Source organism: Mesitornis unicolor, unplaced genomic scaffold, assembly GCF_000695765.1.
Source record: "Mesitornis unicolor isolate BGI_N332 unplaced genomic scaffold, ASM69576v1 scaffold51056, whole genome shotgun sequence".
Taxonomy (NCBI): Eukaryota; Metazoa; Chordata; class Aves; order Mesitornithiformes; family Mesitornithidae; genus Mesitornis; species Mesitornis unicolor.
Genome location: NW_010193991.1, coordinates 1 through 14,977, shown reverse-complemented (window position 1 = coordinate 14,977; position 14,977 = coordinate 1). Strand labels below are relative to the sequence as shown.

The following is a 14,977-nucleotide window of genomic DNA, read 5'->3' as shown; positions in this document are numbered from 1 at the left end:
TTCAGCAGTTTCTCTCATAGTGTCATCAATAAACTTTGTCATTCGTTCTCGGACTTTACTGAGATCTTGTGCCCAAGATTCCTTCAGATAATAATAATACGGTAGGAAAAAAACTTTAGAAGTGCTGTTCTTCTACATAAAATCATAAATACATACACATAAAATTTACTTCTCTCTCATCTGGCTAGTTTACTGCCAATATATTTTATTGTACTCACATAGCTTAAGACTTTCCTCTATGATGTCTAGAGGGGAAAGAAGATCTCCATCTAATTCTGTTTATACAGACTGGAGGCCCACAAGATACATACTACATATGTACACTATCTGCATGCACACACGTAAAAAAGCTGGCCTCCTTGAAGGATATGGCTTAACTATAATCTCATTTCTAGGTGCAAGCTGAACATCCTTTTAAGACAGTGAAATAGGGAGAAAAAGAAAATAACAAGCTTATACAGGAAGTGTAGGTCTCACTTTTCAATCACATTTGCAAACTTGGAGCTTTGCAGCTCCTAGCAAATACTGCACAATTTTTCCCACGGTGTCTGTGTTAAATAATATTATAGAAGACCATGAAGACATGGTTCCAGTCACTGCCTCCATCCTTATCTGCTTGTTGGTATTGGACATCAAACTGGCTCCATTCAGTAGAAAATTACCAGTGACTCAAATGCTCAGCTTTTCAGCTGAGAGCTGCTACAATGGGGCCATGGCCAAGGCATCACCCCAGATGTACCCACAATGACAGCTGGAACTAGGCCAGGCTGTCGTCTTTGACACACGTCTAGTGTTTATTGCTAACCTTGTCTGTTTATCGACATGATTACGTGCAGACCTGTTAAAACCTTATTTACTTTGTCCTCCCTCTCGTCCTCTGGTGCACCTACAGTCTTTATATAGATGAAAAATAATAGTTCTTTCAAACTTCAACAAAGAAGGAGAACTCTTTCCAAGGCCTGGTACTGCAGCTGACATCAGTCATACTCTATGACACATTGCATTTCTTTTTAATGAGCACAGGATACTGTGAGCAAACCTCAAGAGAAAGAATTGAGAATTTCTGCAACCTTCCCACCTGCTGCTCATGTAACAGGAATCTCTGAAAGTCATGGAGATGAACTGCTGAAGCATCTGGACGGTCAGTATTTCTTAAAAAATAAAAATAGAAAGGGAAAGTAAAGCTAAAGAAATAAGAGCACGGGTGTCATCAGAAGCTACAGCTAAAAATCACAGGGACCTGTATCTTGGATTTATGATATTAATGTGCTGCCACCATCAAGAAAGCTTTTGTAACTTCAATGGAACAGAGATTAGGCTTGTAACACCGTATTATCTAATTCTGTATTTCGAGCCTTTAAGTAAAGCCTCCGAGATTCACAATGTGCTTCTGATAATGATTCACTGGGGACAGTACCGAGTCTATGCTCATTGCTCTGCAGCAAACGAGCAGCATTCACTTGACAGGGCTGTTGTTTAGCTGAGGCATACGGAGACACTGTTCTTTTAAATTATCATAGAACCACACCCCACAAAACTCCTTCCATGCATTATTCAGATGATCCACTGTGAGAGATCAAAAACTTCCTGAAAAAGAGGCAAGATGCAGCTGCACCAAGAAAAAGAAGCACAACTGCTTTCTTTTTTGTAGGACACAAATGCAGCATCATCTGGCACCAATAAGATATTTATAACCCACCCATCCTTGACAAATTTGTGCTTTTAAAGCAGTCTCACGGAGTTTAATTTATATGACATGACCAAGGACTAAGGAAATACGCAGTACACTCAGAGCTAACTTTTTAATAACTTCCTTAATCTGTTAGCGTAATATTCAAAACCAAGATAAACTGGTTTAATTCACAGTCAAAATGTTAGCAATGCCTGTGACCTCCTTTTTCATGCCGTACTTGTCTGACTTTAATTTTCAAGTCCACCAAGACAAGGATGCAGACACTGTTACTATCAGCATTCTGCTAAGGTCTCGGCAAAGCACGTGGCCCACGCCAGCCTCAGACTGCAGCTGAAAACTCTCCTCCAAACTGTGCTCCATGGCTCTGTTCAGCTCTTGGTAGAATCAGAAGATAGGCAAACTCACTAGTGCAAGTCTATACCATTGTTTTAGGCAGTAGGTAAAGAACATTTATCACTTTATATTCAGGCATAAGTTCACCTTTCTGAATGCAAGAAGATGTTATCATTTCTTTTCACTTACTAAAGCATCAGAACAAAAAACACCAAACCAGTGACATAATTAAAATCAATCCTGTAGCACTACAACCATACAGAAATGTGGAAAATTAATATAAATTAAGAGTCTCACCCAAGAATGAACACAGAGGAATCCTTTTTGAATTCATCAAGAATCTTAAACAAACAAAAAAAAACAAACAAAAACACAAAAATGGCAAAAAGATAAATAATAAAGGAATATGAATTTTTATATCTAATTCCATCTAATACTGTCCATTGGTTTGGGAAGGGGAACTATACGCCTGTCTGCTCTAGAGAAGCTGCACACAAGTTGGCAAGACACATTTCAGATTAAACACATTTCAAATTAAACGCGTTTAAAAAAAAGCTGGCAAATGCACTCTAGGGCTTTCAGTGCAAACACACACAACTCTCAAGCAAAAAACCTGCTATCGGTAAGGCACCTTATACACAAAGCCAGACAAGTTTCTGGGGAGCTTTTATTGTTTGATACCCCTGAAAAAAATAAGTTCTGTATCATCCATCGTGTTGATTCATGTGAATATGAAACCCAAGTTGCCTCCAGCTTGGCACCGCATAGTTACAGCTCACAGGACACTTATCAACTGACCCACAGCAGCTGTTGAGCAAACTGAAGTTTCTTTGAAACGATCCGCACGGGGCGATAGCAAGAGTTTAAGGAAGTCAGATAACCTCCAACTTTCTGCTCGAGCTAATTAACTAGACCTTCATGGGCAAAACTAAAACCCCATCAGCAAATGGAGACTTTTTATTACTTCACAAATTTCAGCATCATTTTTAAACTGCACAAGAAAGCTCTACTGCCAAAAGAAACAGCACTTTCACTATCAACCCTTTCATCAACTGCAAGTTGAATCAACAATAAGCATGCGTCATCAACAGACATTTATGCAATTAATCTCAAATTATGTGTTTTCACACAGTTTTAAAGGGTTTCTAACTTTCAGAGCCACTAAATGTATGCAGTTTCCACCAACTTCGTGAATCTATGCAGTGAATACACAGAAAGAGCAGGCAAGCAGTTGCCCACATAAATCGGTTGAAATGTAACTCCACTGCATACGTGACTCCCAAGAACTGTCTGGTGCACGTCTTGTCATGGACTCACCACCAGCAATCTCCAAGCATAAGAGACGATGAGAACAGTAGCTGTTACTCGATACTCAGGATACATCCCTGGGATTTACAGAATGTTCTTAGCCGTAAAAGAATAATATAAGAATGGGAAAACCTTGCTCCTTTCAGTAGAGACCAGCCAAGCCTAATGCAAAGACATTCTACATCCTGAACAAACTCAAAAGCACTTAAGAGAAATCCCATTATATCTGTGCATATCTCTAGCAACACAGAAGCAGCAACATGAATGCCTTGGACATCTTCTTAAGCCAATTGCAGATGGCGACTGTTATCTGCACATCAAGTACAGTCCTGTACCCCTTTTCTGTCACAAGAACAGGGGAAAGAGGCAATTAGTAATGAACAAACAAAAAAATCAGCATTCACACTTTATTCAGATCAAGCAGTTTAACAGTGTGAAGACTACTTATGAAAAGCTTACCGACTTCTGCTGGTCAAACATGATCTTCTTGTAGAACAAATGAAATTGTTCAAAACTAAGCTCTTCCTTGTGAGCACCTATTTCCTACAATAGAAAGTAGCATGCAGTGAATTTAGAACTCCCTGACCTGCATTTGCACAGCAAACAAGTTGCTTTTACTCCAGCTGCCACTCTCTGATGCATTCTGTTCTACTCCAGCTTCATTTGTTTCAACTACCTGGGATTTTAAAGTATTTCTTTATTTATTTTAAGAATACAAACAAGTAAACATTCTCCTCTCGTGACACAGTGCTCCTAGCCCACAACTCAGGCCTTGTATTTTGTACCCTGACTTCATTTACACTGTGTTACTGGGAGTGAAGCAGTGCCTCATTCAGTCATTGTTAGCTGGAGCAACAGAAGCAAGGGTGTATGCAGTAAGGGTGGAGAGCTGGAAAGCAGGAAAAGGTGGGGATATTTAAATTTCCTGTCAGAATGGAAATAACCTTCAGAAGTCGCTAGTATTTGCACAGGTTGGAGTGAAGTTATTACTTTATCATATTGCAAAAGAATTCTCTTTCCTATATATGAATTTTATTTTAAACATAAAAGAGTTTCCTATGCACTTGCACAGTATCAGCATCGGAGCTCAAAACCCAGTGTTGGTTTTGGTCAACTGTACAAAGAAAAGAAGGAACGTTTATGTCTATATTTTCTTATAGACTTAGACGTAGGCAAAGCCAAGCTGAGAAATTAATAATATAATTTATTTAACTGTACATGGTAAGAAGCAAAAATATAGCCAGTATCCTGAAAAGAAATAACAGCTATCAGACAATACCAAACAGATGTACGTTAATAGGTAATTACCGCAAATTTATCCTTCAAGAACTTCATGCTGCTCACTTTGAAGTTGACTTGGGGAAGGACAGTCTTCAGCTCTCTAAGACTGATACTGGCAAAAAAGAAAAACAGAAGAAAAAAAAGTTAGCAAAAAATCGCACAGTTCTGCTGTATCTGGTCAGCTACTAAAACATCTCCTGTCAACGCAACAGCAACAACCATTCTAGGCAGGGCTCATCTCACGGAACTGTAGACTTCTATAAACATAACACCTGCATATGAGCAAGCCAGACATGTTTCCTAGTTAGTGGGGAGAAATAAGCATTTCAATTAATTTGGGCACCAAATTAGGATGTAAAGAACCGTGCTGCAGAGACAGCCATTTCTCTCCACCAGCAGTTAATCATATCTGGATTATCAGCTCAAATGTAGATGTTTACACGTGCTCAGATGAACTGCAGCCTTTCTTCCATTGCTCCAGTCCCACTGAAGCTGGAACACAGACACAGAAAACTTTATACAAACGATGCACCAAACAAACAAGCAGAAACAGACAATAAAAAGCTCTAGTTTTCATCACCATTATAACCTTTTTTCTCCAGCTGTTATCCACTCGGATGGTAAAACTGATTCACAGTTGCAAGACTCTCCCATTCTGCAACACCTGAGTATGCCCTCATCCCCCTCTCACAACCAAGTCTTACCAGAGAGGATTGCCTTCCAGGGTCATTCCCACAGACCTGCTGACCCTTTGTACAGAGTTTCAGAATGTCCAGTGAGACACCAGCAACACTTCAATAAAGTTTTCCAGGTAACAGCAAGAGCTTTTGAATAAGACACACTTATTTCAGGTTTTAAGCAGGACAGTGCTTGCATTTACCAAGTATTTTCACAATACTCGCATAACAAAGCTAAATTTATTAATCGCTGCAATGCTCTCTGGGCACACATACTTTCTGGGCACACATACTTTCTGGCCTTACACCAAATCACGTACAATGTATACATCAAACTTCTTTTGCTGAAGCAAGACTTTGTATTAGAAACAAACCTGTGAATATCCTATTTCGAAATCTCAGTTTCCTTCACATCTTCCAGTTTTCTGATCAACCTCAGATTTTATTCCAGTGTCCCAGGTGCCCCCTGTTACAGCATCCTTCACTGCAAGCTCAGAGCAGCGCACAGTATTTAGTATACTTGTCGCCAAAAGGGAAATAGGAGGTAGGGGTAGGCTACTGTAACTCCTGTATGAAGAGGGAGGAGTGCTTTCTAAAGAAGCCATGTATCCAAATGCTTTAAATGCAGTATAGGTACAGGAGAGCCAGTCTTAACAGCTCACTGCTCTTACAAGATGCAACCACAACTCCTCTTCTTGTGCTCTACTCCGCTCTCCTGTTGCTAAGGTCCCACTGCTTCATAGGCCAGCAGAAAACTATGTGGCCAAGAGAGACAGAACAAGGTTTCCCCTGGTTTCATGGGCTCACCCAGCTCACCTCATGCCCAGATCAGTGTCACAGCCAGAATAAGAAAAGGGGCTGGAGCGCCTGAAGAGCAGCATGTAGAGATAGTAGAGGAAAAAGAAAGAGTGAGACTTCATCTACTGAGCAGCACCAAGCTGGTACACCAACTCAGCCTCATTTCAGTCACCTGCTATTCAACTTGCCTTTGGATAGCAAAGAACAGAAATCAGCTCTCCTGTTCTAGGACAGTCTCAAAGTGGGTAGGCACTGATGTGAGGTCTCAATGAGAAAGACACAGCATTACACTGGGACATGTGAAGGGCACAAAGACAAGTCCTAGAGTGAAGATGAGGGGAATCCATGGCATCTAAGGGAAGCAGGGAAGAGTCAAGAGAACACAAGGACAACATCTGTGGATCCTACTGCCAATGCCCAAAAACATTAATGCAATGCCAGCAGTACTCAAGAAAACAAGGCTAGAACTCACAGTCCTGACCTACAGTGCAATCCATAAGCCATTAACTCTCTGCAAACAGAGTCAGAATAGAGTCACTTGAAAGCAACGAAAACAATTAGCACCTCAACAACAGTAACACTTCTACAATGTCCATATGAGCAGCTACCCTGTGAGATATTCTAATCTCCACTGTGTACAGAGGGAAAGAGGCAAAGCAAGAGGGACCTTAACCAAAGGCCATGCCGAAGCCAGATTAGAAGTCAGGAAATTCCTGGCTTTCCGCCTTGTCGCCAGACCTCTGGAAAAAAACCCCGCTACTTTTAGGAGCAAGAATGAGCACTCCATCTGTACCCTAAACACCAAGCAGAGCAATTTCCCCTGGACAGACAAGTGCAAGCCAAAACAAAGAGCTGAGACTTCATTACCACTGGAAAAAACTCCACCTGTGAAACAGGACTTGCCTGGAAGCCCAACCTTTACAATTAACCTCCCTAGAAACTGCAACACTGAACACAATGGAACTCAGTCCAAACTCCTTTCCTGAATTTTTCTAAAAGCATGAATCACCTGTCAAGAGAATGAAAAACTGCCCTCTCCACAGTGCAAGTCCCCTTGATCCTAACCAGACTGCCTTGTAGTGATAAAACAACCCTAAAGCAACAAATGAAACCTCTTCAGCAGACAGACACTGTCAGCCTCTGCTTCTCTATCCTAACATTTGCTTTTGGTCCATGATCCTCATCAACATATCCCCACTGGAGGCCTAGTGTTTCAAAATACACCAGGAGGTGTAAGCCAATATCCAGTAAAGCATGGTGCTTTCCCCTTCACCACTCTGGCCAGCGTAGGAAACACCGTTTTGAAATGGCATCTCAGCTCACGCTGAAGCCACGCGCAACACTACAGGCTGTCTGCAGAATGGTGTTATTTCCTGCAACAACACAGCTTCATTTACAGTGAGACACTACACTGTGTTTTGCTTTCAGGAGAAGGCCTAAATGAGAGGAAACACGCTTTCTGCACTAAATTACACCTTAGAGTAAAATGCATGGTCCAGAAAAAAAGCAAAATCATGGTAAAGTAACAGACATGTGGGAGGAAAGGTTAATGCTCTTCTCCGTGTCACAATTTCTGGCAACTCTAAGGAGAGCTATGCAGGTGAATTAAGAAAAAAAAAGAGTCTCCTTTGACGTGCAACAACTACAAACCCAGATCACACATGGGCCTGAAATGAATTACTGAAACTCAAACATACAAAGCTACACAGCCCACTGGGACCTACAACATGAGACTTCTTCCATATGAGAAGCACCAGGTCAGAAGTGATTCTTTGGCTTTGGTCTGTTCAGATGTGTGACAGAGACAAGCCAACAAGCCCATGTAGGCCAGCCAACTGCTCAAAAAACAAAAAATGCCTCTGTTCCAAACCATTAACTTGGCTTCCTTCTGTACCTGTCCTCAAGAGCATCTTCCCTTCCCCACCGTTCAAGTAACTCTTTCACCCTGTACTACCCTGTCACATCGGTCTTTAGCAGCCCTTGTTGAGCTCTGCTTATGCAGCTCCATTGTTAGGAATGCCCATACGAGCTTTTAAAAGCTGGTTCTGGTCTATCTACATTAAAGAGAAGCCACTCCAATGCAAACATGCTTCAGCAATGAAGGAAGAACTGGAACTACACTGGAAAGCCCACAGCAGGTTATACAGTTCAAGCTGCTGGGCTCCAACTTGGCTGTGAAAGGCCAAAGACCTCTATAAAGCAAGCGACCTAACACATCTGCACAGCTGACCTGAATCTCTACAGCAGGACGGGGAAAAGACAACTTTCCTCATTCTGGCAGGGTAATTTAGGCTAAAAGCAAACCTGTTTTTCATCATTTGCTTCCTCATTATACCACAAACATGAACATGAGTGAGTGCTATGAAGACACATTGCTTAGCAAAAGGCAAAACTCAAGATGTTAAAGTAAGAGCAAATGCCCTTTTCAGGGATCTCACATTTCACATCTTGGATGAAGAACTGTTTATTTCTTTTCATTCCATGTTAGAACCTGCAAACAAACTGAACAAAGAGACAGCTTCTTACCTATTCCTCCTAGTTTGATCAACAGAATAGATCTGCTTTCTCAGCCAGCTTGTAGAAAAGAGGGAAAGCAAAGGAAAAGAAAAAAACCACAGTTTAATCTAAGAATTACAAAGAAAACAGAGCCAATGAAATATCAAAATCCATAATTTAATTCAATAGACATATTTAAAGTCATAAGATACATCTCTCTTTATAAAACAAAAACATTTCCAGTGCAGCATATAAGGATTTAGCCCGTTTTAGAACCATATTTGTAAATATATACTTTTCTGCTGCTTAATACTGCATTCTAAAGCAGTAAACAACACAGGAAGGGGAAGGGTGGGCAGGGTAGGAAAGAATGAGCAACCAGAAGCTGTAAAAAATAAGTAGATAAAGCAAGCCAAAACTTCAGCTAATCTAAACTAGAGTAACTGCATCAAGTCAGTGATTCATACCAGCTGAGGCTGCTGGCTCAAAGATCTGTTAGATGCATAAAAATTAAAAATTATGAGGGAAATAAGGGGTTGAGAGAATTTCAAAGAAAATCCTCATTAGAGTGTATGTGAGTTTTAGGTGCACAGCAAAATACCATTGCAGCATTCGTAGTAAATACATACAGACATGATTTTGATCTAAAGGATGAGCACAGCACATCATTACTAAGCTTATCCTCAGTCTCTATGGGAATCCCTGTGCTGCACAAACATAGCCTGGAATCCACTAGCATTTCTTATAGCAGCTCATTTCAGTAGGTACATACAATAGCTAAGAACAGATAAGAACACTTTCTCCCCAACCGATTTTAAGTCAAGGGAACACCAGTGTCAAAGCCACAATTTGGTCAGGTAGCCATGGAGGACAGGGTGTATCCTCCCAACAGGTAACAGCAGTGACCACAAACAAAAATGCCAGCAGTGATAAAAGCTCTCAGGTACAGAGACAGCATTAAAAGCCTGTCTACAAAACTGGCATTCTGAGCATGAGGAGTTTTGCGTGCAACATCCCCAGTTAAGGGCACAGTTTCACCTTTATAAGGCTGGCTGCTAAAAAGTAATCCTTAAAAATGTTCCTTTGTAGCCTGGCTCTCTGAGGCAGCTGATCACACTGCCATACAACACGATGGGTCCAATAAAAAGGAGAAACCTCCAAAGCGCACCTCGGAGTTATTGGGACACAGGACCCATGGACATGTACCACAGCAAACCTACTGTGATTGCAAAGACTTTTGAATTGTTCACGAAGTCAACGCACACTTACACCAGATGTTGGTGCGATGTCATTAAGAGATTTTTGTTTGTTTTGTCTCGTTTCTGGTCTACAGAACGAGGTAAACTGCAAGTCCACGCTAGTGGATGCAGCAAAGTGCAATTCCAGAACATGTATTTAACAAGACAGACATGGAGAATTTCCATACTGGCTTTCTGTATCATACACTAACTGGTGAGTAGTTGTTCTTGAGGTCACTGGCAGGCACCACTTGTTGCACCTTAAAAACTTCTTTCAGATTTCCCACTTTCAATTCCAAAGAGACATCAAGTCTCACAAAGTGAAAATATGTCCACGTACCTCTCTATGATTGCAGGTGTGGGAGCACTCATGACCTCTTGATACAAGATATTCAAGCCACACAACCATTTATCAGCATCATCTTTAGAGTCGGCTGAAAAAATAATTTGCTATGAGAAACATCAAAACAAAATCAACACAAAACCAAGACATAACTTGTTATGTTTAGGTAAACCCTAGTATACAAAGCTGCTGATTAACCTTTCTCTTTGATAAATCTCACTGCATAGCTTCATGTTGCTAATAAAAAAACCTAATAAGAACTAGCACATATTTGGGAGTGGGACGGTTACTTCTGGAAATTCTGTCAAAAGAAATACCTCCTTTTAGAAGTCTGCTTATCAGGGTAAGCAAGTTTCAATATCTCAGCAGAAAGGCTATGAAACTATTGCTGAGTTCCTGTAGTAACACAATCAAAATTCCTTTTCTTGTCTTCTGTCTCCAAAGTGGCAAAAGCCCAAGGACCCAGATCTAGAGCAACTTGAGGCACGCAGACAAAAGAACTCAGTGTGCTATAGGATAACGCGAGTTCATTATATTCCAAGCAACCTACAAGAAAATTGTTAACTACTGGTTTTAAAGGACATAACCACTTCCTGTCTGTCCTAATCACGCTTCCAAACAGAGACTGTTCCAGACTAGACTTAAGTAAAAGGAACAAGAAGGAAGCAATGTCCAAAACTGGTGTAGCTTATATAGAACACATTCAAATACAAGTTAAAAAAAGGTCTAAAATTCCTTACGGGACTTAACAGTAGAAGCCAGGTGCATATTGCTCCCAACCTTACAAATTGGTTTATCACTGTCTTGCTTTGTTCTAAACATCGCTCACCTTTCCACCTGCCAAACCAGAAGAGTCTTCCACATCATTTAATGTGACCTCATCTGGTCATTCTTCAACCCACCAGAAGCAAGATGACAAACTGCACACTGGCTATAGCCTTCCCTAGGGAATGCCAGTCAAGCCAAAACCAATTTTTTGGGCCTTGAATGAGATGCTATCGTTACAGCGTTCAGATCGCCAAAGTCCATTTGCTTTAGCACACTGGTTCTGAAATTTCATGAAGGCACTCTTCAATTAAATCAGTTATGAAAAATTATTTTCACAGAGGAGCTGTAATCTCTGCAAATTCTTTTAACTGCCTTCAAAGCAAAACAGTTTCTCAAGAGACGAAGATTACGTTTTACTTAAACATCCTTTGAAACAATGCTTTATTCCCCAAGGATGAAGCCAGAGCCCAGCCTCAGCTCCCCGTGGAAGTGATTTTCAATTAGTGACAATTTCAGAAAGAACACCCACTACCACTGCCAAACCCATTTTTCTCCCAAGACAATTCTGCCCTTTTTGACAGTAACCATTCCCTTTAAGTACCAACTATTTTATATTGTTTTAAGAAACCACAACAAAGCACTTCAACAAGGAAAAGGATTTCCCCTTAATTGAAAGTTATATCATGCTGTTCTGCAGTTCAGCGTTATGGCAACATAGCCCATGGTACCAAGTGTTTTCCAAGTGTTGGCAGAGGCCTGGTTTTTGAGAACTGCCACGGAGGAGGCAAAGTGGGGTTAGAGAAAATCAATCTGAAGTACCTGGCACAGCTGCACTTAAGCACAGACACTTACTCAAATTTTTCACAGACTTAAGCCAATGGTAAAACTTATTCAAAGCTGAAAGCCTATAACAATGATTAGTCACAAGCAGTCTGTAATTCCCAGTGCATCAGGTTGCAAAAACACAGTCTTCTAATACTGCAATCTATAAGAAATTAATTCAGTTTAAAAAGAAGCTACTGTTAGTGTCAGTGCTTTCAAAGCACCCCTGTTTTCTCCCATTAAGATTCTGCAATTAATTTAATGATTTAGATGGACAAGTGTGTCCCTGCACAGGGCAGAGAGAACTACCACTCCAAATAAACTGCCTGTATGATTCTAACCCAAGGATCCACCACAAACTTTTTAGAAGACTTTTGGAAGATAAATCTCTTTAAACTCCACTAGTTAGAAACTATATTCAGCTTGCATTGTAAGAATTTATATCCCTTTTCATCTCAAAATCCTTGGTTTTGCAACCCTGGATAATCTCACCTGAAATAAGAAGTGTCCCAAACCTTTCCACAGACACAGGATACCACTTCTCTCTGTTTCATCTCTCTTAATTTGCAGTTTATCAACTTCCAGTTTTATTTGTGGTCCCCTAATACTTCTTTAGAAGAGGTTTAGTGACACAAGCACGCATTACCCAAACTACAACTTCATTTTTCCAAATTAGTCTGCAGTTGCTCACAAGTGATAGGAAAATTTCTGTGATAGAGCTGTAGTCTAACTTCTTATGGCTACTGTTTCCAGAATCATTTTGGCTAGACTGAAAATGCCAGGGCAATATTCTGGCCGCACTGAAAAGAGAAAATCCTTTGCTGACGTTAGAGGACAATGTCCCGTCTGCTCTTCAACGCTGAAAACCTTGCTCGAGATACTTAACCAGCAAACGTCTACCTTGCTAAAAATGGCTGAGCAAATCAGAAGCTATAGTCACACAATACACTATTTGAAAGTAAAACGTTACAAATGCAGCAGTTCACAGACATGAAGGGCTGAGTAAAAGGTCCATCTCCAGCTTTAAACCATCTGGCGCACTCCTGAGCAGCAGAAGTCAAAACCACAGTATTACTTGCATTACTGTTCCATCAATGTATTTGATTTGTTCACTTGGTAGGTTTAAAGCAGAAACAAAAAAAGAAAAGAAGTACCTAAGCTTACCTGCTAAGCTTAAGGTGTTGAGGACAAACTGAGTACCATAAAAAATAGTAAAACAGTGCTCTTCTCTTTGCTTTGCCTTGCAACGCTCAAAGTCCTTTGAATTCTTTCCTGGGCGAATTTCTTTTATTTCCATAAGATCCACTGAAATGAAATAACATTCAGTCAGGACAACTGGTTCATGGACAAAATGTATACACATAGCCCCTTTAGGTTACATGAGACATGGTTTCACAAATAGCATTTACTCTAAGCAAGACATTTCCAATTGCCATGACAACCGTTCAGAGAAAATAAAGATACAACTTCTAACTTACCTAAAAAATTCTGCATCAGATCTTAGATAGACAATTAACCTTGCCAGCCAGTATAGTCACTGGCACTTGTAAGAAAAATATTTAAAGTAGGAATATAAAGAGAAAATCCAGCCTCAAACATGAAACGTTTGTGAGCCTTTTCCTGGTCAACTCCAAAAACCTCTCTTTCATTCAACATAACCTGTTGTATCACTTTTAACTTGCTGCTTTCTAGGGAATGCAGGTACATATTTGAGCATAGCAGAATGAGCACACTGCACAAGCACTCATTTTCTCAAGTCAGCTCTCTTTTTGTCAAAGCCTTGCTACATGGTCTGCGTAGCAGTAGTGAGACAGCACTGAAATAGAAATACGTGCACTCTCAAGATAAGATACGTATTAGAAAACTGAGGAAGTGGTTTTGTTCTGCCTGTGGACAAGGCAAATAAACAGCTCGTCCCACTTCTGGACAGTCTTGACTTACGAGCTACAGGATAAAGAATGAAGAAAAACATTTCATGGCTACTCTTGAAACGCGTTTATCCGACCTAGCAAGATTCAAGGAAAACAGCTGAGCGGTTTTGTCCATGCATTTCATAATGCCACAATATAAAAACCCTGTTTTAAATTAACACCTCATCAGTAACAGAAGACAGTTAAAAACATAATGAAAAAGCAACTCTACTGACAATGGAGCAGGAGCTGGACACTGGTTAAAGCTTCGGCCTGTGTAATGCTGGGTTTCTATGATGCCAACGTGGAAAGGAGGGAGAAACAAGCAAGGAAGTTCATCAATAAAATCCTGATGAGGAAACATTAATTCATCTTTAAATTTCTTATTCTTTGCAAAGTATTCCAGGCCAAACTTTCCAGACACTCCTTTCTCCCAGTCATTAAACAACTTACCCTGGGAGAATGACACCTCAAAGGTTAACCTGAACTAATCATAGGACACAAGCATCTTTCTTAAACTTATTTTTCCATGCATAATTATCTTCAAGATAAAGCTTTTCATGTCTTACCCACCATGTCTCAGCTACCCTCTCAAACCATGACAACATCTCCCAAGATCAGCACAGTTGTTTGGCCAAGGCCCCTAAATTTAGATGCAAATCTCTAAAGTAAATTCATGGGATGACCATAAATGACAAGCAACCAAAAGCTCCTACAGATTACTCTGAGCCCCTTACCACCCAGTCTCACTTAGATCCCTAGCAATGTATCTGAATAGCCATCCCAAAATACCACCATCTGAAAAAGGTGATCTAAGCCCACCAATTCATGTTAGGATCAGCAGAGAATCAGTATGCAGAGATAGAAAGTACCCAAATGGATAGAGGAGGAGGGTGCATGGCTGCAACAAATGGCACTGGACTGTACACCATGCTGGCTCATTCCAGTCATGGGAAGAGCGACCCCAGTCACCTCTTCTGCTGAAATCCCTGCTGGAAAGCACCGTTTTAACTTCAAAGAGAAGCATACCTCTCCTGTCAGACTCCCATAAATCCACGTGTATGAAACACCACACCATGAAGAGCCCCTCAAAGTATAAACCATAAGCAGTGACAAAACCGATTTCACAACCTGCATCGCTGCTGTCATTTCAAGTGGCTCTTACCTCACACTGACCTCTGAAGCGAACACACAGACTTACTCAACGTCTCCCGTCAGTTACACATACTCACTACACTTCCTTGCATTACAACCTTTCAACCCTACTCTTTCATGAACACGTGTGTGTGTGTCGAGTATATATATATATA

At 40.6% G+C, this 14,977-nt stretch overlaps 1 protein-coding gene across 1 annotated transcript in view; it reads right to left on the bottom strand.

The window, feature by feature from the left end:
• The window catches only part of PLCG2 (phospholipase C, gamma 2 (phosphatidylinositol-specific)), a gene marked incomplete at its 5' end in the record, with an annotated part of 42,154 nt that extends 29,092 nt beyond the window's left edge, over positions 1-13,062 (bottom strand). The window contains 8 exon segments of the mRNA XM_010187637.1: positions 1-81; positions 1,079-1,151; positions 2,324-2,367; positions 3,794-3,877; positions 4,643-4,727; positions 8,617-8,664; positions 10,165-10,258; positions 12,922-13,062. Of these exon segments, the coding sequence (XP_010185939.1) occupies positions 1-81; positions 1,079-1,151; positions 2,324-2,367; positions 3,794-3,877; positions 4,643-4,727; positions 8,617-8,664; positions 10,165-10,258; positions 12,922-13,062 (650 nt within the window).
• Positions 13,063-14,977: the final 1,915 nt, after the last annotated feature.